The sequence below is a fragment of the Podarcis erhardii genome, assembly GCF_964252035.2.
Source record: "Podarcis erhardii genome assembly, chromosome: 2".
NCBI classification, from domain to species: domain Eukaryota; kingdom Metazoa; phylum Chordata; class Lepidosauria; order Squamata; family Lacertidae; genus Podarcis; species Podarcis erhardii.
The window spans coordinates 75,617,868-75,643,749 of NC_138498.1; the positions used below are offsets into that span (position 1 = coordinate 75,617,868).

The 25,882-nt window shown below is 45.5% G+C and overlaps 1 protein-coding gene across 3 annotated transcripts; it reads right to left on the reverse strand.

Annotated features, from left to right (window-relative positions):
* Positions 1–324: 324 nt before the first annotated feature.
* Positions 325–25,704, reverse strand: GLYCTK (glycerate kinase). 3 transcript variants are annotated; one of them, XM_081847348.1, is made up of 5 exons: positions 25,687–25,704; positions 15,161–15,567; positions 13,875–14,026; positions 4,996–5,171; positions 325–2,340 (listed from the first exon to the last, which is right to left on the reverse strand). In XM_081847348.1, exons 1-5 carry the CDS (start codon positions 25,687–25,689, stop codon positions 1,435–1,437), a joined length of 1,644 nt encoding a protein of 547 aa, XP_081703474.1. In that variant the 5' UTR covers positions 25,690–25,704; the 3' UTR covers positions 325–1,434. The 3 variants fall into 3 exon arrangements, with proteins under 3 accessions (XP_081703474.1, XP_081703476.1, XP_081703475.1); XM_081847350.1 differs by lacking the exon at positions 25,687–25,704 and adding an exon at positions 24,383–24,579; XM_081847349.1 differs by lacking the exon at positions 25,687–25,704 and adding an exon at positions 15,675–18,047.
* Positions 25,705–25,882: the final 178 nt, after the last annotated feature.

Here is a 25,882-nt window from a genome sequence, read left to right on the forward strand (position 1 = left end):
GCAGGGAATCCTAAGAAAAATGCTTATTTGGGAAATGCAAAACAAAGCCAAGCATACTACAAAATCAAGGAACACAGGAGTATGTGTCCCACCTCACTACACCGATTTTGCTTTAGTGATGGTAAATACAACAAATTCAGGGCCAATGCATGAAATTAAGAAGTTACAATACACCAACATCACTAAATTGAAATGCTTTCTTCTTCAGAGTTTCAAAAGGCTTGTGTCTATAGTCATGAGTTGCTCAGTTGTCATGCAAAATGTGAAGACAAAAAGTCAGAGGTAATACCTCTTATAGAAAGAAGAACTTCATAACCATGTGAGTTAATTGGCAAATATATTTCTTTTATTTCATAATGGGTAGTGCATTAGACATGGGTGACTGCGAGAGAGGGAGCATGAAAGGCAGTTTTCCTGTTAAAAATAAGAAGGTATCACTTAGTAGGTGGTGTCTGGGTAGGCTGTTTAGCCTACAGCAGACTTAAACAGATGTGGAATCTATAGTACAGTGGTACCTCGGGTTAAGTACTTAATTCATTCCGGAGGTCTGTTCTTAACCTGAAACTCTTCTTAACCTGAAGCACCACTTTAGCTAATGGGGCCTCCTGCTGCCACCAAGCTGCCAGAGCAAGATTTCTGTTCTCATCCTGAAGCAAAATTCTTAACCCAAGGTACTATTTCTGGGTTAGCAGAGTCTGTAACCTGAAGCGTCTGTAACCTGAGGTACCACCACTGTACATACATGAAACAGAAGACAGATCTGATACAGTGATCCTTTTTCTGCTCCCCTCTTCTTTCAGTCGGTCTTTTTTGGAGTGGGGAGTGTTCCTAATGGAAGTACTACAGAGCTGGTGTGTTTTTTTCTCCTGTTCTGGGAGCGAGTCAGGGGAATGGGAGGGCAGCTCCAAAGCCTTTCCCAACCCCAGTCCCAGAATGCTCCCTTTTTGGGCCTCTCCATCCGAGCACCGGGGACAGAAGAGAAACAGCAGCAGACCCTTCCGTGGTGGCTGGGCAGGGAGTGTGGAGTATCTGCAGAATCCTATGGCAAGGTCTCACTACTGCCAGCAACTGTGCTGCAGTATCCTTCACTAACTGTAGCTTCTGGATCATATGCAAGGGATGCTCCACACAGAGTGCATTTATCCAATTAAAGCATTTATCCTCTTTTAAAAAATCAATTAAGAGATACTTTTTTAAAAAAACCTATCAGGAGAAAAAAAATTACGTTAGTAGTCTTAAACCAGGTGCTAATGCAACCTTAATATCCAGGATTATGATTATCTTTTGCCTTGGAAACATCTACCATGTGTCTAATTGCAACCTTTGGAATCTGACACTGACAGTCTGGGCAGCAAGGCTCCCTGTTTCATGCAGCCTAGACTTGCCCATAGTTCTTCCTTTGTAGTAAGAAGAATCTGAATATCTGGTGCATCGCTAACCACCTCTAGCTCTGATTAAAACAGCATGAACGTCCATGACATTTGTGCCTGTCAGGCCCGTCATTAAAAGGTGGCGCCCTCTTTGGAACTCGGTGAAGAATGTGTATGAATCATTATTGCTCAGAAAAGTTTCCACGTCAAAGCCTTCCTGCTCAGCCTCACGCACCAGCTCCTGGCTGCTGAAGGCCCCGGCAGCCTCTGTCGGCCCATCTTGCCCGTCAGTTCCGCCACTCAGGAACACGATGTCGTATTTCTCCAGAAAGCTGCCGGCCTCTGTGGACTTGGCTCTGTGCAGCTCCAAAGCCACTCGCAGAGCCAGCTCTTGGTTCCGTCCCCCCTTCCCACTTCCTCGAAGCTGCACGGTGGTTTCTCCCCCGGCCAGAAGGCAAACGGGTCTTCCTGCTTGGGATTCTTGCAAAGCTTGCAAAGCGTCCGTACAGTTCAAGCCTGGGATCGCCAGCTGTGCTTCCAGGCTGGAGAGTGCTTCTTCCATCTTGTCTTTCAAAAGGTCGGTCCGGGCACCTCTCATGGTGCTCAGGCAAATGAGCTGAATCAACAGGCTGTAGAGACGAGCCACTGTGCCAACCTCTCCACACACTGCATCACTCAGAACTAGGGTCAAATAACCCAGCTCCTCTGCCTGGCACTGGGCTTCCTCCAAAGCTAACCTGTTCGAGCCAATGACAACGTTGAAGACGTGGGAATAGTCTTTGGGAGTGTTATGCCCCATGGCAGAGCCAGATAGCACGGTCTGCACCGACTGCGGCAAGGTGTCCAGCATATTGTATCTGGTCAATATGTGAAAACAGTCCTGGGCGCTGTGGGAACTGGCAACAGTGGGGCCGCTTGCAATGATGTCCAAAGGATCCCCAATGACATCAGAGAGGATGAGGCTCAATACCTAGAAGCAAGAAGGGCAGGAATGGCTCATTAACATTCCACTGTGTCTGCTATGAATTTGAGTCTTAACTGCAAGAGGAGAAGGAGGAGGGTGTGATCCTCCATGCATGCTGATCACACGGGGACTGCAAGATTGTGCGATGACTTGCAAAGGGTAAAATAGCCCACAGAGGAGGCTTCCCATCCCCTAACACTTCGGAAGCAACTGGTTTCAAAGCAGGCACTTTATAGATTCAGCTGTAAGTCAAAGAGCCTGCAATCCTAACCAAACGACGCAGGAAGTCAACCCTGCTGAACTCCATAGGATTTATGCTGAGGATTAGGGCTGCAATGTTTAAATAGATTCATGTGTATTTATAAAAACCGCAAATAGCAAGCACCATCTTTGAAACAAGGCATTTCTCCCTTTAGAGGGAATGCTTCTGAGATGACGCCTGCTGCAGCACGTGCGCATTGCCTAAATACAAAGTATACTTGAGAGCTGTGCACAGATGAACGTAATAGATTAATTTGGCGTTTCTCAACCTGGAGGCCACAGCACTGTTTCAGATGGGCTGCCCTGTCCCCTCCCAGGAAGTTGGAGGCACTGCCATGAGCTGGCTGCCTTTCTCCGCTTACCACTGCAGCTGCACCAAGGGAGGGGGGCGAGGGGAAGCAAATGGCTGGAGCTACGTTATCATCAAGCATCCTTACTGACCAAGGAGCAGCCAGCAGCCTCTTTCTCCTCCTCCTGGCCCAGGTGGAAGACAGATATTGCCAGCAGCTGCTGCTCCAGTCCAGCAGTCATTATGGAGTGGGACAAGCTTCTTCTTTACCATCACCCTTGGCTAGCATGCTGCTCCTGCAGGACTGCTTAGAATCATAGAATCCTAGAGTTGGAAGAGACCACAAGGGCCATCGAGTCCAACCCCCTGCCAAGCAGGAAACACCATCAGAGCACTCCTGACATATGGTTGTCAAGCCTCTGCTTAAAGACCTCCAAAGAAGGAGACTGCACCACACTCCTTGGCAGCAAATTCCAGGACTTGCCCCCCAGGACTTCATTCTCCAGGGGAGCTGGACCCAAAGGCAATGCCTTTTGAATCTCACTGTTGCTGCTGTAGGAGGAAGTGTTTAACAGTGTTGGTATCAAGGTATAGGCTGTGCAGGTACCAGCAGTGGCAGTGAGTCCTGCAGAAGCAGGTATCATAGCAGCAGAGGGTGAGGGGGGGAAAGGAGGCAGTGAGAAAGCTAGATGAGGAGAAGGGCTTCTCGGTATGTAGAAAGACTCTTGATCAGGGTTCATCCTATTAAAACAATTATCTACAATCATTCACATTCATTTATCCTGCATGTCTTCTGCAAAAATTGGAAGTGAATGACCCAGCCATGTCTTTAAACATTGCACTGAATACATCAGCCGTGCCACTGGTGAGCAACTGCATTTGAAAATGACTCCAAGAGTAGCAATCTCTTTCCCACCACTCAGACAGAATTGATTTCTGCCCTTCACTTTTCTTTGAGAAACAGCTGACCCTTCCCAGTCCATGATTAAAAAAACATATATTCATGTATAAGACTTCTGGAGTTGTTAAATATTAAAAGTATTCTACCCTCCCTGCCTCTTACCCCCAACCAACTATGTGCAAATTGTGTGAAATGTGAATTAAGAACTAGGCATATACCTAATTAATTCGCATAATCCACAACTGCTGTATAAATTGGGATTTTGATTGGATACTTTGGGATTTTAAGCACAGAATTCCATTATCCTTCTAAAGTGGTCTGTTCAATAAAGAGACCCTAATCTATTGCTTCTTTTGCATTCATTCATTTAAAAAAGAAACTTCAGAGCTCTCATGGTTAGGCAAAGGCAGTGTAAAAAAATATGGAAGAATCCTCTGGTAATGGCTTCAGAGCTTTTTAAAAAAAAGGTTTCACCAAGGTTGGGCTTCTACTAATTTCCAGAGGGGCACGTTTTTTAGGGATTGGGAGACAACATGGTACACTCCAATTGTTGCTGGACTACATCTCCCATCACCCCTGACCTTAGGCCATGAGGACTTCAACTGATTGGAAGTTGGGAGTCCAGCAACGTCTGAAAGGCACCACGTTAGCTTGTCCTACTTTAGTGGATTTTAAATACCCTGTTGCCTTTCCATTTCCCCACCATCCTCCTTCCTTTCCAAGCTCAGCCTCACTCCTGCACAAAGGGAAAGGGGAAAAAACAAGAAAAGAAAAGCAGACATATTTTAAAAAGACTTCCTCTCCAATTTGTGTGTGTGATTACATAGTTCATTCTGGGCGTGTTATTTGGGGTTTACCACTTCACTGTCCCCACAGTCCTGAGCGCAATCCGGAAGCAGATCTCTCATGAGTGCTAAGCAGACAGATGTTGGTCATCTTTCAAGGTCAGTAGCCCACCATTCCTCAGATGCTTTCTGACTACCTGCCATCTTCTCTTCAGCTTCACTGAAACTGAGCTGGCCAAGTTTATGCTCACTGATGTTAAGGAGGGCAAAACAGCAACATTAACAGCAAACAAACAACTTGCCCACTCCTTCTGCACTTCAAGTCTATCCATGCCACCCACATCTGACCTAGAGTTACAAAAGATGCTCCTTTCTAAATGTTCCACAGAGTTGCTGGGCAAAGTCAGACAGCATCTCATACCCACCTGGGCAGGATAGGCAGCCCGTGCCAACCCCCCACCTTTCAACAAGGAGAGGGCCTTTCGGATGGTGTTCAGCTCGTGAATGGTAGCTCCCCTTGAAGCAAGTAACCTGGTGATGGTTTCCTTCTCTTCCAGGGTGACTGGCGGGATGGGTGCAGGTAAAAGTGCCGACCCTCCTCCTAAAACGCAGGAGAACTTCACAGTCAGTACATTTTTACACAGCGGGGCTCCTTCTCATGACCACATACAGAGCAGTCCTGTATCAGAAAGAGAGCAATGGGAGACATTTTGCAGGCAGCTTTCCCCTTTCCCTTGCACTGGAAGCATATTTTTTTCCTAATTCTTTTTCAGCTGCACGCATAGCTTATTGGAATGACAACTGGGAGTGCTTTTTACCAAGTGGCTGAAGCCGAGATTCGCATAAAGACTCCTGAATGCATTAGTCCTCCTTCTCGAACATACATCACTGTTCCATCAACGACTCAGTACAGTTCTGAACCTGTAAAATCACAGCATAAGTAACTTCAGCAACTAATGGAGAAACTGTAAAAGACTGGACAGGCTCTTTGTCCTTCAGCTGATATCAAAGGAAGGTGTTTAAATATGAACGTCCAGACAATCAGTTTTGTAATGTGTAAGAAAGGAAAGGGTTTGGGAAATGATGGCGGTAGCAATATAGTCTGAAGGACAGAGGGATCGCTATGGTGAGTGGTGATTGACAGGAATCTGCAGAAAGATTGTCCGGGGGCGGGGGGGACAGGAGTGCACAGCGGGGGAGAAACAGGAAAGAAAAGATGAGAAAGTGAATGAGAAACAAAATTGCTGCTTTCAGGGATAAGGAACAAGGAGGCAGAGGCTGAAAGTGAATGGGAAAAGAGAAAGGAGGGAGATATAGCAATACTGGTATAACAAAGGTGGGGGGGGGGAGGCTGGAATGAGAGAAGTCATCAAGGTTCAAAAAGAGAAAACAAAAAAGGTGGTGGATGATACAGGTCATTGCGAAGAGGAGTCTTCCAGTGAGACAAACGGGAACCTTCATTCAAAAGTGTGATGGAAAGAAATCTAACATTTGTAACACCACCAGAAAAAAGATGAGCCTTCTCCACGTATTCTTAGAGGCCTCTTTGGATAGCTTAACCCACTGCTGACCTGGAATCTGTAGAGGACCTTCCAATGCATAGGCCACCATCTCCTGCCACTCAGCCAAAATATGGGCCAAAAATATGTGGCTGGAGGAGGGAGGTGGGGGGAGAGACTGAGGAGGACAGCTGGAAGGCAAAAGAATTTGGGGTGTCCTAGGTCCCAGAGATGATGAGGCATGTAGTGATGAATAGAAGTCAGCAAAAGCATTCTAAAAGAGAACTTTTGTCTTTGGATTTGGGTTTTTTTGTGTGTGGGAGGAGATGCAAAGCTGTTTTAAAGAAGCTGAACTGACCGTCTTTGAGGGAACTGGTTTGCTAAATGAGCGGCGAGAACATTTGCACAAACATATTGGTAAAAAGGATGGCAGGAGTGCCCACATCTCTGACCTCCTTTGTAGCCACGAGCAGGGCTCATTTCCTCTGCTGCCGCCTTTCCATTTCTGTCTCTGTAAGTCAGGTGGAACTAAACGGTGGCCCTCCAGACGTTGTTGGACTCCAACCCTGAGCAACATCTGGAAGGCCAAAAGTTAGCCACCCATGAGGCAAACCAAGGCAGCCAAGCACCACCACCTACTGACAATTCTTCAGTACCACCAGCTCCATGTGATCAGACGAGGATGGAGGAGGCCAGCTCAGCTATGAAGCTCAATGGGGGGACTTGGGCTAGTCACTCCCTCACCCTAACCTGTTGCGAGGATAAATGCGAGTGGGGAAGAATGATGTCTGCTCCCCTCAGCTTCTTGGAGGAGAGGTAGGATATAAATGCTATCAAGCAAGCAAGCCGCACCAGATACCATTTTCTCCATGTCCCAGTAGATAGGATGGAGCCCTGCTCTACATAGGTGTGGTTGCATGTTATTCTTGCCCCTTGCTTCTCTTTCAAGCCAGACCAAACCTAGTTCAGGAAAGACTTGAGAAAAGAAGAAGTATCCCAGACAAGGTTGTCAAACGTAAGGCCTGGGGGCTTTATTAGACTTCTTGTGGTCTTCAGCGTGGCCTGCGGCATCCCTACCACACTCCACACAAATTATTCATCCAAGACTCTGGGGCTAGGGAGCAACACTCCTGCCAGGACAAGGGGCTGTTACCACATGTGCTTTGCATCAGCCCATTCCACTATTCCCTTTAAATTAGCAGCTCAGATGTCAGGGAGGGTGACGTGTACAGGAGAGTGCACACGCATGAAGCAGAACTGAGTGCAGAACGGACAGCTTGCTGGCATTTGCAGCTGAGAAGCAAGGGTGCAGAATAGGCAGCAGAGAAATTTGCCGAGAAGGAGTCGGGTGACAACAGGGATATTTAGACAAGGTGGCAGGGGGGTGGGTCTTGGAAAAGGGTTGCTGGGTGCTGAAGTCTGGTTTAAGGAATTCCACCTGGGGGCAGTGCTTGCAAAGAGATTTTGTTATGCAAGATGGAGTGGGAAGGAAACTGGTGCTAGACGGCAGACAGTATTTTTAGAAGTTAACCAGCAGACCTGCTACTCCCCGTGCATTAGAGTAGGGGACTTTTCAGTGGATGGTTATGGCTCCTGGGAACCTGCCGGAGGGTAGAGAGCTTTGCCCTGTAATCTGCTTGAATTTGCCACCCCTGATTTACAGAAGGAAGCAGTTTGCCAGGAAAGAACAAGCAAAAGTAACACTATCGCCACGCAGAGCAATCTTCGTTGTTTTATTGACCTCGTTCATAGCGAAGAGTGCTTAAAAAAGAGCACCAGGCTATGCAAAATAGAGAAACGAAGTGAACTGCAGATAAAAGCTTGTGGCAAGTGACACAAGGGGATGGGAAAGGGAGGAAAGAAAAATAGCTCAAGCACCAGACGTATTTGCAGCCCGTGTGACGGATGTGCGATCACAACTAACAGGACAACCACAGAGAGATATGATCAAGAGGATTGTGGAAAGAGTAGAGGGCAATCTTGTACCAGAGGCAGCTCAAAAAGCTACCATTAAATGATAAATGCTCTGAGATTTGAGACACAACATCTGGCAAATATGACAAACCAGAGAAACAACTAAGTAAGCATGACATTTCTTCAGTCACCAGCAATCCAGTCAAGAGTAGCCAGAGAAGGGAGTGTTCTCTTAAATGGGAGTTTTTGAACCAGCTTCCAAAAACACAGAGCTGGCTACAGTAGGCTTTGAGGGTCTAGAACACAATCATCATCATCATCATCATCATCATCATCATCATCTTTATTGTAGAACACTTGCCAATAGAAAGGTAGCCAAAGGGCAAGGAGATTCCCATCATACAACACTTTCATTCAGGTAGATCCATTTTTGTTTTTTTGTTTTTTTAAATAAATTTTTATTAAGATTTTAAAGGTTACAGAAAAAAAAGAGTAAAAAGAGAACAATCGAAGAAGAAAAAAAGAAAGAAAAAACCCCCAGTACATATACAAAAAAGACATCATCAAAAAACCGAAAAAAGAAAAATAAAGAAATAAAGAAATAAAAAACAAGTCAAACCTTTAACTCACTTACTTACATTCACTTATTTCCTTGACTTCCTCACGCCTCCCATTTTTGTATTCTAATTCAATTAGATATTCCAGCAAATCCTTCCAACTTTGTTTTAATCCCAATAATTTATCTTAGCATACTATAATTCCCCTCTTTATATTCTAATTCATATAAATATTTCAACAAATCCTTCATCTTATTTTTATCCTTATATCTTATCTTATTATACTATAATTTTCCTTCTTTCTTTCACCAAATAACCATCCACTTTTACTTTATCCAATCTTAACTCTCATCAAAACTTATATATCTGTACTTATTCTTAAGACGCTTCCCCTAGGGTCAAAAAAGATTCCATTCCACGATTTTCCCATCTCTCATTAAAAAAGCAAGAAACAAATTATATTATATACACTTTAAATTCCCAATTTTCTTCCACCAGATCCCCTCCCCAGTTTCGGCCCCTAGCAAAAGTCCATCAATCTTAGAAAAACATCAACCCGGAGATCTTAAATCTGAGGCTCTTAAGTCTCTTTCATGTCCCCTCTGCCGGTCTTTTTGATAGTCTTTGGTGTTGAAAACCAGATCTCGGGGAAGCTCCAACCCAACGGTAATCATATTCCTTCCTGCCAAATCATATTCCTTCCTGCCAAACTTCCATAGTTAAAAATAGGGCCTATAGGATATTCCAAATCTTGTTTCACACTCCTTTCAAATCCAAAGGCCCCCGAAACTCCAACCTCCACCTGGCTCAGATTTGTAATCCAAAGGTCATCTCCACATAGGGTGATCTCTCCATCTTTCATTTTCCAGACCAAGCCAGGCTTCCATCTCCAAAAATTTGCTTCTCCTTGTTGCCATCATGTAAGGCCTCAAATTGTAGTCCACCATTTGCCTCTGTAGGGTTACGGCTCCCCCTTTCATCACTTTAATCACAACATGATTCACCTTCTCAAATTTTTCAATTTGTTCAGTTGGAAGAGGTTCCTGTGCCGAGTTCTTATCGACTTCTTTACTGATACCCACTTTTGTTCCCAAAATTACAACATTAGTAGCCATAACATTTATCTGGTCTTGCAGCTTTCCCAAGAGATAAAATGTCCTGTTCAGTTCACACTCGATTTCCTTCCCGACCGCCATCCTTAAACAGTCCAAGGTCAAAAACTGATTTCTCAAGGCTTTTATCTTTAACAGCAATTTCCCAGCTGCTCCTTACGACAATATCCCAAAGCTCCCTCTAGAGGGATTCAAGTTCCTTTTCACTCCTTCCAGCACAGACCCAAAGGTCCCATACGTTAAGTTGTAACAGTTCCTTCCTTGTTTTTAAACGTAAGCTTGTAACAAAAACGGACAGTAGAAACAAAGTCCTTCTTTTGTATCTTGACAGCTAACTTGACAGCTGTCAAATTTATCTATTCACCGTCAGCGGGCTCTCACAGACCACTCCCGGGTTTAGGGAAGTGGCGCTTCAAATCCCGAATTTTAACCTTCTCCTGCAGGCTCCCCTGCTTCCAAAAATAAATAAATATTGATGGTAGTTTCAATCAGTGGAATTTAAATCCTTTACATAAAACTCTCCACGACCTTAGTTAACAGGTTCTTTGCTTCAGTTTATTTACAGAAAGGGGAGGTGGACTTCCTGTTTAGACCTTCCCCGATCGGTGCCAATTTAAAAATACTTTAAAAATCCAATTTCCGTTCTACTCACGGGTTGTTGTTTGAAATCCAATTGTCCACAAGAAAAACTCAGCGCTCTCCAGCAACGGCTACGTGGCTTCACTCAGTAAAAATAGCGGTTGATTCAAAACACCGCGTCGCTCACCCCACGTCACTTCGGAACCCCCGAAAAGGGGTTTCCCTGTGGGTGGGGGGGGCGCTCCTTGTGTCAGCCGAATCCCACGTTCCCAGGCTTCCTCCGCCTGGGATTTTTAAAGGGTCTCCGCCTTCGCCACGGCGGCACGACCCGAATTCCACGGAGCGGGTTCCTCTCAGTCAGAGGAACGACGCCATTGCAGATGGCGCTAACCCGGAAGTCCCAGGTAGCTCCATTTTTGGAGGGCAGAATCCTCTCTCCCAAGCATGGCAGATTGCTTGTACACTGTGAAATGGAGGAACCCAGCTGCCAAGGACCCACAGTGGATAATGAAGAATTTAGCTCCTTGTTGAGTTGATTATGGAAACACTGAGGGGTGGTCATGGGAACATTTGTATGTATTTGTATGTATGTATGTATGTATGTATAAGATACATGTATTCTCCATGGTAAGAATCAGTGGATGTTTCTGCACATGAGCAGTGAGAATATTTTGGAGGCCACATTCTCCCCACTAAGTTCCCTAATAATTGCTCTGGTTGGACCTCCACATATTAAAATATTATCAGGCTTCCAGGCCAGTATTCTTAGTTGGTGCCTCCCAGAACTGGAAGTTCTTCCTCCTGCAGGCCCACAAATCTCTGACCTAGTGTATCCATACTTTCTCTGTGTTAAGGAAATACTGGAGTTTATGTTTGGGTTGTGTGGATATCTGTGCTTTACTACTTTTTATATTGCTGAATTTTTACCTGCCCTAATCTTTAATACAGTGGTACCTCTGGTTACGAACGCTTCTGGTTACGAACGCTTCAGGTTATGAGCTCCGCTAACCCGGAAGTAGCTGCTCCTGGTTGCAAACTTTGCCCCAGGATGCAAACAGAAATCATGTGCCGGAGGCACGTGCGCAGCGGGAGGCCCCATTAGCAAAAGTGCACCTCAGGATAAGAACGGTCTCAGCTTAAGAACGGCCCTCCAGAATGAATTAAGTTCGTAACCAGAGGTACCACTGTAATAGCATATCATAGACATCAGTGCTTAAAATAAATAACTTACTGCACTGGTATCAAGTATGTACAGCTATACAAATTTAGTTGAAATGCATTCTGAATGATGCACAGATAAATTGCTTCTTGTTCTATCCTTCTTTTGCCCCTGCTCATCCATTTCTGTACCAGCTTTGCATTACCACAAATTTGGCATCCATAATGGTACCAGACGCAGTAGGCGGAGGTCTACACTCTGAAAACGTTCATACGGGGAAAGCAGGTATAGCAGTTCTTCTGAGCCATATAAGATTTTAAAGGTCAAAACTAGCTCTTTGAATTGCACCCAGAAAAAACAGCAACAACCTGGCAGTCAGTGCAGTTGAACCAGAATCAGTGCAATATATTCATGTCCTCCTAGTTACCAATTTCGCTGCTGCATTCTGCACTAGCTGTAGCTTCTGAACCATCTTCAAAGGCAGCTCTGTGTACAGTGCACTGCAGTAGTTGAACCTGGAGGTTATCAGAACATACACAGCATAAGCCAGGCTACTCTCACTCACGTAGTGTCACAGCTGGGCTACCAGCCACAGCTAGCAGAAGTTGCTCCACACCACTAAGGCCAATTGTCCCTCCAATGACAGTGCTGGTTCCAAAAATAACTCAGGACTGCACATCTGTTCCTTTAAGGGAAATGTAACCTCATAAACAACTGGATGCATTCCACTCATCGAGACAGAGGAAGTGTCCACTAACAGACTTATCTGGATTGAGCTTTGGTTTGCTGGCTCTCATCGAGTCCATTACCAAGGCCAGCACATCTACTGCCACACCTACCGGGGTGGGGTGGGGAGCAGAATTGCATGTCATCAGCATGGGGACAACAGCATGGGGGGGATAAAAGCAAACCATGTAAAACTCACATCGGAGGCTTCATGGGTCTGAAAAACATCCCCCAAGCACCAATTCCTGAAGCTGGCCATCCAAGCAGCTCCCCTGGCTTCCAACTCAGAGACACTAAGGAAGCCATAGTTAATGGAATCAAAAACTGTCAGGAAATCAAGCAGTTGACATGGACACACTCCCCCTGCCTCCCTCCCAAATGTAGGGGAACTTACAGGCAACCAAGCCTGAACCTTGTATGAAACTGACCTTGTATGAAACCAGTGTCATCCAAGACACAGTATGAAATTGAACCTGGTATGAAACCAGTGTCATCCAAGATATGACTGAAGTGCCAAGCACAACTTCTTAGGCCAGCTTCCATCTACAGGGCGGTAACACAATCTGTGGGTGAATCACAGAATTGCAGAGTTGGAAGGGACCCCGAGGGTCATCTACTCCAACCCCCTGCAATGCAGGAATCCTGCCCACAGCCATCCCTGTTTGGGCTCAAACCACCAACCTTCTGGTTAACAGCCAGACCCACTGACCCACTGCACCACACTCAGCATGCAGCAATACAACAATCCATATAATATTGAAAAGCTAGTGTCTTCCTGTTCTGATATCACCTAAGCTCCTTGTCAAAAGGCAAGTTGCATGACAGCACACCAAATGCAAATAAAAATACAGAATATTTTATTTTCTTCTTAACTCATTCAGAGCAGCTTCCAGACAACTTTCTTTAACCCTGCTCTATGTAGGCTCTGTGCCCCCTGCCAATTCCACAGCACTTTAGAAGAGCATTGCTTTTGCCTTTTCTGGTTCAGGGCTGCCATCTCCTGGAGAAAGTGTACTTTGCCACCTCAAAGTGCATGCAAGTGTTGTGAGAAACAGATGCAAGAGTGGTGCTTTGAGAGAGCCAGGAAACATCAGTGCAAGAACAGAGATCTAAAGCAGAGATTAATCGCCAAGTGAAACCCACAGATCTCAAACTACTTAACAAGAAAGGTGAGGCAGGAAAACTGAAACAGAGAAAGAAAGAGAACAACTGATGAAGATCACACTGCAAAATCTATTTCAGCAGAGTAATTTATTGATGCAGAGAACTTAAAACTAAATGTTAGCATTCCAAATTACTCTTTCGTCCTCTCCAGCAGGCACCATCAGGATTCCCAAAATGCAGCTTTCCTTGAGATGGAGAAACAGAGGCAGATGGCAGACAGGACTACCTGGGTCAACAGTGACACTGTTTCCAAAGCAAGCAGATAGAAAGAGGAGAGGAAAATGCAATTATCCTGCTTCTAGAAGAGCACATTTGAACACACAAGCTACGAAGCTGCCAGCAGCGTGGGAGTCACACTGGGGAACAACTCTGAGCCACTTTACGCTCCAGTTCTGCTTTCTTTGCACAGACAAATTGACCTAGTTTGTTAGGTAAGCTTGTGCAGTGGCTTCTTCCCTTCACAAGTGGGAGGAGAAAATATATATAAATCAGATCAGTAAAGGGGGAAAGAACGGTAAGGAAGCTAATGGAGGAAGGGAGGACAGGCTCTCTCCGTAAAACCCGAGTCCCTGTCAAGGAATCCCAAGGCATTACCTGAGATCAGCACCAGGAGAAGGTCCCCAGCTGTCAGGCCCTCGGCCAAATCCCGGATAGCGTTGGCTGCCTTCAGAGCTGCTCTGTCAGGAAGGTTGTGCTTAGCTCCTTCCATAACTTGGATGCAGCTCTGGGGCTTCAGCAGCATTGCCCTGTAGGGGTTAACATAAGATGAACAGGTTATTTTCTGGAACATGCTCGGCCTACCATTGAAAACCCCTGCAAATGAAGAGCTACAGGGCAGTTCCTTCTGAATGACTGTGAGATGCCATCATTTTAATACATCCATTGCCCAGTAGGCTGACAGTTGCTCGGCTCTGAGGCCTGACAGTGTCATACCCTCAAGAGCTAGAGGGTCCTAATGAATGAAATTACAGCCTGATTCCAGCTGAACAACCAACCAGGGTGATCAAAAGCAGGACAAACATCATCACTGCCAGACCTAAGATATCCATGCACATGCGACAAAAAAGCAACAGAGGGCAGTATCCACCAAAACAGGTCTGCCGGCGCAAGCACTTTTAAACGCTCAATCAAAATTGCTCTCCCTCTCCTTTTGAGCACCCCCTAAATATGTCCTGGGGGTTCTCCAACTCTCTAGATTTAGGGGGCACATAGGGAAAGGGGGGGACTTCTATTGTGCAGCCCAAAGTGCTTGCATTAATGGGGTTGTGAAGCTGGAGAGGCTGCTATTCAGGCATAACAATCCATTCTGCAGGGGCAAATGATCCCACAGCGTTTCAGCTAAATGTGGCTGCTGTCTTGGATCTATCACAGGTCATGGATGTATCACAGATCTAGTTTCCCTAGGAAATACAGTACTCTAGGAAGCCCTAAGTAGCAAAACTGTAACACATCCCAAAAAACAACAACAGCCCTTTGACAGCAAAACTAGGTAGGAGTTATAGTGGTTAGTCCACAGTAAGAAAAAAGTCTGGAAATTTTCTCTCTAAAGGATCTACAGCACACAACCAAAATGGTAGCACGGACTGTTGTTTCTAACAGGGACATTCCTCTACCGTCTACTGTTTAAAAAAGCCTCTGGGCCTGGGCTTACATGGCAGATACTTCTGACAGAAAAGTGAAGACCAGATTGTTCAGTACACAGCCAAGAATGAGGAAGAAGTTATGTCAAGTCAGTAAGGGAGAACCTTGAGGCTTCTCCCCCAGACTTTGTTGTGTATTTAAATCACCCTCTAACATGGCCCTGCTTCCTCACACCCCGCTCTAGGATTGTTATTATTTTAACAAAATGTGGAGTAGAAATGCCCTTAACAAACCAATACCTCCTTCCTGTGTTCTGCAGAGTATCTTGGATGCCTTGAGGAACACTAATTACTCCCCGGGCGAGGTAGTCTCCAAGGATGTCCTCTGCTGCAGCTGCCATGCCCAGAACAGCCTTCCCAAAGCCGACCAGATACAAGTTCCTCCTCAGTTCAAAAGGCCGACCGTGCAACACAAGCCTTGGGCATTCGCCTGGCTCCAAAACCAGGGCCCTTTTCAGCATAGGCCCCGGCAGGACTCTGGCAACAGCGCTGCGGAATAAATGAAGCCCATGCTCCTGGAGGGCCATGTTGGGGGAAGACACCTCACGAGTGAAGCAAGCGGTGGAGCGCCAGCAAGCTCTGCCAACAACAGGCCAACCCTTAAAGAGAGAGGCCATGACCCAAGTTGTTAACCAGCTGCAGTTTACCTGCAACAAGGGACAGGGAAAATTAATATTTTGAGCCGCACTATGAAATCAGGGGGCGAGAAAGAGACGGAGGACAGGTGGTGGGTTTCTCTCCACTCCTAACTTACCCATCTCACAGAAGCTCTGCATGTACTCTTGCCTCAGCCTCCACAACTGGAGTGCCTACTCACTACCCCCTGGGAAAGTCCAGAGGTCTTCTCGCCTACCCGATTTGATGGATCAAGTGAGGAAGTTAATAATTTACGGAGCAGGGCTTGCTTGAAAGTCATTTGCCTTCCATTAGACAAACTAGATGAGGCAAGTTAAGCAGAACGGTATATTTAGAAAAGGACAGTATACCAAACTGCCTTCTCCCACACCAAAAGCAGAGTGGGGTAGACTGGAAGGCTACGAAGCCATTTCACTGTGATGTTAGGATTGCAAAGTAAGAAGCTGCAGTGACTAGCTAAGGAATGGAAAGGATTGAGCTAGCCAGGGAGCTCAGTCACTGGAGAATGAGGGAAAAAACAAGGAACTTCAATGTCCCCACCCAGTTTTGACCTGTAACCACAGCTACTCTACAGTAACATAACACTGGGGCAGGAGGTAACTCAGCAGGGTCCAGAAGCCAAGAGTCACACATGGTGATAGAACAATAGGAGTCTTCCTACAGTGAAGCAGGAGTGAGGAAACTGTGGCCCTCCAAATATTAATGGACTACAACTCCCATCGTTCTTGAGCATTGGCCATGCCAGCTGAGGCTGATGGGACTGGGAGCATGGGCAGACTTTGGTCTTTCAAATTTTAGTGGGGCCCTGTGCTAGGCCAAAATTTCATGTCCCTCTCTCTCTGCCTCTCATTCTACTCATCATAGTTGCAACGCCCTGAAGTGCTCCCAAGGCTCAGCGCCCAGTGCAATGAAACTGGTTGCACTGCCTTAAATCCGCTTCCGTTGGGAGTCCAACATCAGGAGGGTGGCAGGTTGCTTGCCCCTACAGCAGGGGTCAGCAAACTTTTTCAGCAAGGGGTCGGTCCACTGTGCCTCAGACCTTGGGGGGGGGGTGCCAGACTATATTTTGGGGGGAGAAATGAATGAATTCCTACGCCCCACAAATAACCCAGAGATGCATTTTAAATAAAAGGGCACATTCTACTCATGTAAAAACACACTGATTCCCGGACCGTCCGCGGGCTGGATTGAGAAGGCAATTGGGCCACATCTGGGCCCCGGGCCTTAGTTTGCCTACCCATGCCCTACACTAAAGGGTGCCTTTCAGAAGCAGATGAACCGTACCTCCTCCCCTTGCCTGAGTTGTAGTTTCCTTGTCAGGAGGGAACAATAGTTTTGTGTTGCTTTTGTAGTATCCATCTGTAAATGAAGAGGTTGAACAGGTGGCAAAAAGACAGGCCCCGCTAGCTGCTAAGCAACAGAAGCCTCCAAAGGTAAGAAAAGCACTCCAGATTTCCCTCACCCAACGCTGTCTGGCAATAAATTCCAAAAAATAGATTCTGCCCCAACCCAAAAAAGAAATTCGTAAGTGCATCCAATTTTTAAAAATAGCAGCCTCCAACCTGCACTTCAGGTACCTTGTGTACAGGGCAAAAGCACTGAGATATCATCCATAGACTGATGACACCCAATTCTGTCATCAGGCAATCTAGAAGCACCAGTGACAGTTCTGAAAACCAACGTCTGGAGGTCAGGGTTGAACGGATGGTGACTAAATTGAGACAAGGCAATTACTACTTTGGTGTGGGATCCTCAGCGCTCTGAGGAGGCAAAAATGCTTCAGACAGGAAGGGGGGGATACCGTTTACTGACTGGGCTTGCATGTGGCCATGCTTCCTGACCTGGTATACCTCCTGGAATCTCAGGTTGCCGGTTTGGCAACAAGAGATTCCATCTGATATGTCAACTGAGCCCTCTCCTAGATACAGAGGATCTTGTCTATGTCACGTGTCCCTTTGTAACCTCCAGGACTGACAAGTACAACGTGCTTCACATGCACTGCCCTTGAAGACTGTTTAGAAATTCAATTTCTTGAACGAGTTGGGAGGGGTGTGTTCAGCCAGTGCTGCCAAGTGCACCAACTAGCTGTGTGTTCCCAAGGTATGGGAAACTGCCACACAAGGTCATACAAGGCTTTATAGGTTTGGAGCTATAAAGCCCTGTATGGTTCAGTTTCTTGGCTCCCACCAGCCACTTGGAAGTGAAATGCATGGTCTTTGAAGTCCGCCTGAAAGCAATTTGAACACAAACTGTTTTGCAAAGGGACTTCAAAGGCAATGTGTCTTAGCATCCACCAGCTGATAGGCAGCGAGACCTCACTCTGAAGTCCATTTCCAAAGGGACCTCAAAGGCAAGCCCTTTTTCAAGCTGTCACCTGTTGTCACGTGACTGAGAAGTGGGTGTTGTTCCACAGTGGATGGGGGAAGGAACGATCCTGGCAATCCCCCCCTCTTGTTTAGACCTTTTACATCTTTTAGACTCAAGGCTAGCAAGACTCGATCAATTTCCACCAGCGCAGAGGGATGTGTATTCCAGCAGCATCCTGAAGCACTGCTTTGGGTGACACAGAGCAAGTGACACAGAAGACCAGGGAGCTTTATCAATCTGCTAGGGGAGGAAAGAGGTGGGAGCAACAAGCAGAAGACAAGGTGCAAGAACAAGCAGAAGACAAGATGCAAACCTCTCAAGGTGCTGAAGGAACCAGCCTGCTTCATTTCCAAAAAGCAACCCACAAGACCTTTTACTAAGTAATGTTAGTAGAGAGGCACGTGCCTGTTTTCAACCATTTTTTACTCAGAGCAGCTCACTGAAACCTAAAGACACCTAAATGAGCCATGGCCATTAATTGCAATAGGTCTGCTCCAAATAAAAGTTAGCTGAAAACAACTGGACTCTGCCCTGAGGAGTTTTTGCAAACCAACTTGCAACAGTGGAAAAGACCACAGAAGAAGGGAAGGGAAAGGACGAACAGGTGAGACAAAAGTAACAAGGGGCAAATGTCATGGAAGTCCCAGTGCATCAGCTTAGCCTTGTGATAATTTTGCTCCAAACTCTGGATGTGTGTGCTGTATTAGCTGTTTAAATCTATTGTTATCAGAGTGTACGTTTGTAGTATTTAGTCAGCTGCTTTGGTCTGCAAAAGGAAAACCAGGCTATAAACATGGAAAACCCTCATTTGCTAGCAGCTCACAGCTCCACTGACATTTTCTGCGGGGAAGTGAATGGCACTTTCACAGCCGCCGCCCCTTTGCTTGTGTCTGCGACCGCTATTCCCTCATGAGCAAGAAAAGGAGCCATGGCAAAACTGAATTAAAGTTGCCTTGGAGAAAGGTTTGACTTTTTGGCAACAGCTCCAGCCAGGCCAGGCTGCAAACAAAGTTTCCTTGTTTTCCTGTTCCTTCATTTCCAACTTTGAAGCCTGTATTTGGAACGTAGTCCAGAAGCCCTCATTAATCTTGGTGGAGATCTGCTGAGAATTGCTTCTTCCATGACAGGATTGCTTGGGGATTGTGAAGGGCTTAGATTAATCTCCTTTAAATGAAAACTTCATAAGCTGCCATTAATGAATAATGGCCCTAATCTGCATATTAATTTGAATAAATCATTTTGATATGTTCTTCTGAATGTTGCTTCTGACTATGGCTTGAGCTCCACTATACAAGACTGGAGATAGTTCCTACTTCCTTATTAAATCCACTGGAGGAGGTGTAAAGAGGTGTTCAAGTTAATTACAAATCGACATACAAGCATAAATTAACCGAAATGATTCACTGTACCTGGAATTATATCTATATAATATCCATTAAATCACCAGAAAGAAACACAACATTCAATAATGAACACGGATTAGTCAACAGTATCTCCAAAATCAGTTTCTCGGCCACCAGTGCTGGTTGGAGAATTGTCTTTATCATGAGATGTCCTAGAATAACTTCTCTGAACCTGGTACCCTCCAGGTATTTTGGACAAGAATTCCCATCATCCCCACCCAGCATGCCCAATGGCCAAGGATGACGCTGCAAGGCAGCAGGCTGGGAAAGGCTGCCCCAGAATTACATTTGGCCCTCAGCTATGGCCATTTTGGTGCAAAATGCATTTAGGCATGCTAAATTCTGAGCCCCAACTGACCAGTCACATACAAATAAGGAACCTGTCCTATGACTCAAGGGCAATAGCCTTAAATCAGGGTAGGCAAACCGGTAGCCCTCCAGTTGGTTGTGGCTCTCCCAACTATGACCATCCCCAGACAGCATGGCCAACCATTAGGCCATGCTAATGTAGTTCACCAACATCTGGATAATCAGAGGTTTCCCCACCCTGGACTACATGTTAGTAGTTTGGGGCCCATTCGGAAACTGCTTTAGACTCCTAAATGGTGACCTTCATACAACTGGCTATTTGTACCTTTTCAAGGCAAAGCTGAGGGTGCATTGACAAGGTGTCTGATCAGACAACATCTCTCTCAGAGACTCTTGCCTCAGCACACAATCTGGCTTCCCTGAGGAGTTTAGGTGAGGTGAATGCCCATCTATGATGGCTGCTTTTTATGTATTGGTTGACACTTGAAGCTGTGGTAACGTCATAGTACACATATTGATCACATTACCATTTTTTTAGGTGTAAGTTTACAACCATGTACATCCCACAATGTAAGATGTTACAATGGACCCTAAATATAAACCTCTGAAAAATTACAGGCCCCTGAAAGCTGCCACCTGGTGATGAAAAGCAAGGAAGTCTACAGAATTAATGTGAGGTAATGTAATCAGCATAGCTGGGCGGACTTAATTACAGGTTCACTCGCAGGGCATCAGGACCGGCAAAGGATGTAACCGATATGCAACCTTCTGTACCAAAGCTGCAACCTGAGATTCCAGGAGCTGCTGACATTGCTCCAAGGCTGTCACTCCCCCAAGCCCCAGGAGAGTGATCCACTCTTCTCTGTAAGCCACTTCTCCGCTATCCCAGTCTTGACAATCCCAAAGCCCATTTTTTACCCCTTTACACTCCTACCCAACTCGCCTGCTTGCACAGAATTCAGATCTTGGCCTGCTCCTTCGCCTGAGATCCTTCACCTCTTCTGACTCAAATATCTGGGCTCATGTCCCTTTTCCAGAAAGTTACCTCCCCCAAGCATATAAACACAGAGCTCGAGGAAACTGAAAAAGTGTTTGGTAAATTTCTCACACCCAGAAATATATTATTTCTGTTTTGTTTTTTCTTTTATGGAAAGATTTTCATGGATGTCATTTCTGCTATTATGAGGGAAACACAGGAAATGCCATGCCAGCACTGCGTACCGTGGCAATGTTCCTGATGTTATGGGGAATGAAAAGTGGCAAGTTAGAATTTGGGGTGACAAAGACAATATTCTGGGTCATCATTTCCCACGTGGCCAGATGGGAAACGCTGCTGTATGAAGTTAGAGCCAGTGTTAGAAACTGAGATATGAACTGAGATATAAACCTAGCTTATGGGCGCAACAACAGAATGCCTAGGTGTACTTTTTTATAACAAGAATACAAAGCTGAAAATGAATGAAATGCAGCTAAAATACTATGTACATTGTTCCTCAGACCTTGTGGGGGGCCGGACTACAGTATATTTTTTTGTGGGTGGGGAAATGAACGAATTCCTACGCCCCACAAATAACCCAGAAATGCGTTTTAAATAAAAGGACACAGTCTACTCATGTAAAAACATGCCGATTCCCGGACCGTCTGCGGGCCAGATTTAGAAGGCGATTGGGCCACATCTGGCCCCCAGGCCTTAGTTTGCCTACCCATGGTCTAGTCCTTCTTCTGCCCACCCCCCTAATATTCTTAAGAGAGTCCCTTCTCCAGTCTTTAGAGAGTACCTGAAAGTGGGGAGGCAGAAAAAGGTCCTCCTCTCCTTCCACTCTGCAGTCTTAATCTGAAATCTTAAGCACAGTACTTAAGATTTCTGTGCCCAGAGCTCAGAAACTGCTCGCGCTAATGAAATTCCCTGTCGCAAAATGCACTTAGAACTATGGGAGCTTTGAACATTGGTTAGAGTCACCTGGTTCCTACAGAACCAGAATATGGAAGCAGAGTTACTGCCTAAGTGAAAGGGATGAAACGGCTGTCTCACTTACCAAGGAGCTAAAGCCATCATTCTGGCATGGACGCTTTTACTTCCCTTATACGTATATCTTGTTGAACTCTCTTCCTAGAGAAAAGAGCTGATCAAATTAGTGGCCATAACACCACCTTATTGTGCTTTCAGAGGATTTACCTTGAGTTACCATTTGTGCAGCAAAACAAAATATAAGACTTCTCATTAAGATTATTTAGGTTGCAACCTGCATCTATGCAGCTGGGAATAAGTCTTGGTTAACTCAATGGAACTTGCTTTTGAGTACGGTAGATGTATAGAGGATCGGTCTGTCAAAGTACAATCTGAGAGAAAGGCTTTGCCAACATTTCATTATGAAAAGATTAAACTTGCACAAGGCAAACTGTGCTTTTCACATGTGCCTCAACATGCTATAAAGCCTGCTTCTACAAAATCAATCGAGTCATCCTGAGGCACCTTAAAGATTAACAAAAATATACATTTGCTAAAGTGCCCCTAGGCTTAATTTTTGGTTTTGTTTTGACAGATGAATGGAAATCACCTTCAAGAATTCATCACCATTTTTATTTCAGTTAACCAGGAAGAAGATTAAAAACAAAGCACCTGAAATACTGTAAACAGAAAACATCCCTCAGCAAGGAACTGAGAGCAAAGCAAGATAATATGGGAGCAGCTCCAAATTTACATTTTTGTGTCAGTCATATCTAAGGGGTAAGAAAAAAGTGAGTTTCAATTGCTCAGGCAGTACATAGGTGTCAATTTTTCATATACTGTATGGGTGAGGAGAGCTCAACCCTGCCAGCCACCCCCATCTCACCATACTCTTGTTTCAAGCATGGAGAAGCTTTCTGTATTCTGAGAGAGGCTGGGATAAAAGTGCCTGCAGAGATGGAACACAGAGTCACACAACAAGGACAGGGAAGAGAAGAACCTATCAGATGGAACTGTCACTATTTTTAATTCAGTTTGGGGTGAAGCACTTTATTTTACTTGCCAACAAAGAAAGAATTTTCTCATTCACTTTCTTAAATGTGACTTCCCTCATTGACACAGTATCGTCTGTTCATTTAATTATACATGGGGACTTTTTCTTTTCTTGCCAATCATCCCTACACAAGCCTTGGTGTGACTAACAAAGACTGAATCACTTCTGTCCAAAGAAGAAGAATACGTTACCCAAAATATCTCCAAGCAGGATGGCGCTATCAGAATATGCATGCTAGCAACTAATAATCCCAACTGACAGCAGTCAATGAGCCTAAGTAAGGAGCCATGATGTAAACAGGACCAAATGGTCACAGCTCACAGAGAAGTGTGCAGTAAAGTGTTGTAATTTATCCGCATGTATTAACAGAAGTGGTCCTGTTCAGCCAGTCAATGGGAGGAATGCAATGCAGTACTAAGTTGGGCATGTGTGTGCAGAATGAGGTCCGCTCACGCAATGGGACTTTCCCCTCTCTCCTCCCCTGCATGCCCCCTAAACCTTTTCTGGGGGTTCCCCCAACTCTCCAGAACAGATTTATGGGGTGCAGGGAGAGGGAGGAAATTCCAATACGTGAGCAGAGCTAACTCCTTGCGCGCAACAACTTAATTTTATCCCACCCAATCTCTCCAAGCAGGACAATCCAGAATCCCAGGTTTTATCTTATCTTTTTTTTTTTTTTTTTTACTTTGGCAAACCCAAGCATGCCGGTACCTTCTTGTTTCTTAGTGTCCTGCATTTTGGTGCCATTTCCAGTGGCACTCAACACACTGAGTTCTTTATTAGAGGGAGCGATGATGCATACGCTCAAGACAAAAATACACTATCATTTATTATTATTATATTAATTTCTCTACCACCCTTCATCCAAGGATCACAGGGCAGTTTGCAATATAAAAACACAAAAACACATACCATAATAACAAAGAAACAAAAGCAATCTCCTTCACCCAGTTTAAAAGGCTGTAGAATGTTTAATTAGCTAAAGGCCTGGGAGAAGAGAAATGTTTTTGCCTGGCACCTTAAAAAATGCAATGAAAGCACCACAAGTGGGGAGCATTTGCAAAAAAGGCTCATTCTCGTCTTGCCACCTTCCAAACGTATCGTGGAAGGGCACACACAAAGACACTAACGGGACCATTCAAATGAGCAGAGGGCACATACTTGGGAAATGCATCTTTATTTCAAAAATGACATATGAAGTAGCATTGAAAATTGCAGAAATGTACAAAGACTTGGAAGTCAATCTAGTTCAGTGCTCTGCACAAAGGCAAAATCTCTCATGTTCAAAGTTGCAACTGATCAGCCAGTGTCATCCTATGAAAGCACACCCTAAGAAACCAACAAGAACAATCGCACCATCAGTAGCTGCAAGACTCAGTCTCCATTATGACTCCACTTGAGCTCACCATCCCTTCCACAGCACTACTCATTTTGTATTCAATCACCTGGATTGCAGCTTGCTTTCTCTCACAGGGACATACAGGGCAGGGAACATCATGCATTAAACGTTTCAAGTGTGGGATATACAGCAGGAGGAATGTTAGCAGAAACAAAGGAAGCTGCCTTACAGGAAGTCAGACCAGGGCTACATCCAGCTCAGCATTGCATTTGCCAGAAACAGGGAACACTCAGGCCCAGGGGCCTTTCTGATCTAGCCCTTGAGACCCTTTCCAGGCAACACACACTCCCAAGCCACACCCCTCACTTTATAAAGAAATAGCCAAGAATTCCAAGATATCCATTACCTTTGATCTTTGAGGAAGGGCTGTAGCTCAGTGACTGGCACTCACAGCACTCTAGCAAAATGTGCTGCTTGGTCCAAAACGGGTTGGTGACCCATGGCTTAAACCAGGGGTTGGGAACCTAAGGCCTGTGGGCTGGATGCGGCCCAATCGCCTTATCAATTCGGCCCACGTACGGTCTGGGAAGCAGCGTTTTTACATGAGTAAAATGTGTCCTTTTATTTAAAATGCATATCAGGGTTATTTGTGGGGCTTGCCTGGTGTTTTTACATGAGTAGAATGTGTGCTTTTATTTAGAATGCATCTCTGGTTATTTGTGGGGCATTAATGGGTTCATTAATTTTTTCAAAATATAGTCTGGCCCACCACATGGTCTGAGGGACGGTGGACTGGCCCACGGCTGAAAAATATTGCTGACCCCTCACTTAAACTAAATGGCGCTTGCTCTTTAGGCTTTCCGACAGAAGACCTTCACCATTCTACAGGGACTTTAAACTGGGAAACAGCATAAGCTTTGCCACTGAGTGAGAAGCCTTTCTAATTATAATCTGAGCAGCCTCCCAAAACAGGCCTTCTGTGTGATTCTGCTGGAGGCACACTGGCATCAGGATATGACTTCATAACTGGATGTGAGCCTCCAAACGCACACCAAAAACGAACTATGGTTTTGGAAACAAAACAAATTCCTTCCAGTAGCACCTTAAAGACCAACTAAGTCAGTTCTTGGTATGAGCTTTCGTGTGCATGCACACTTCTTCAGATAAGTGTGCATGCACACGAAAGCTCATACCAAGGACTGACTTAGTTGGTCTTTAAGGTGCTACTGGAAGGAATTTGTTTTGTTTTCACTATGGCAGACCAACACGGCTACCTATCTGTAACTGGAACTATGGTTTTGGAGACACTTGTCTGATCTAGAATTGTCAAGGCGGGGGGGGGGGCGCTCAGAAACATGGGGAAACCGCCTCTCCCATTTTCCGCATTTTCACATTTCTAGTCTGATCCTAGACAGGTCACCCATCATACTGCCAAGAGTGCCACACGCAGCGTAGTACGCCTGGGGTTATTTCCTTTTGCAAAGCGTCTCCCGCCCTGCCTGGCGGCTGTGTGCTGAGAATCTTCTACCGCCCGATCCCAGTTCTTGATTACTAGCAAGGCAATTACTGGCAAGGCCCAGATTAAAGTGTGCACGGTGGCGGGGGGAGGGCCCTGCCAGAACCTGATTCTTCCACCGACACTGCAACGCATGGGGCAGCCCCCCCTTCCTCGCTTATTTTTACTTTTCTAATTTGTATGCCGCTTAGTACCATAGCCTCTCAGCGGTGTACAATGAGGGTGCATGACGAAAACCTGCTGAAATTAACAGCGCGAGCTGGCCCTCGTCTCCCGCAGCTCCCCGTTTCCCGGGTTAAGGAGGGACTCGCGAGACTTGGCTATACCTGAAGGCATCACCGCAAGGTGAGCGGGGGCGGGGCTCTACACTCAACAGGGATTGGCTGGCTG

What these genes read in the sequence shown, in the direction of transcription:
- GLYCTK (XM_081847348.1), bottom strand. An exon ending in CTGCAGAACACAGGAAGGAG is followed by an intron (nt 14,027 to 15,160) that starts GTATTGGTTTGT and finishes TAACCCCTACAG; the next exon opens with GGCAATGCTGCTGAAGCCCC. An exon ending in GGGCTGCCTATCCTGCCCAG is followed by an intron (nt 2,341 to 4,995) that starts GTGGGTATGAGA and finishes TCTTGCTTCTAG; the next exon opens with GTATTGAGCCTCATCCTCTC.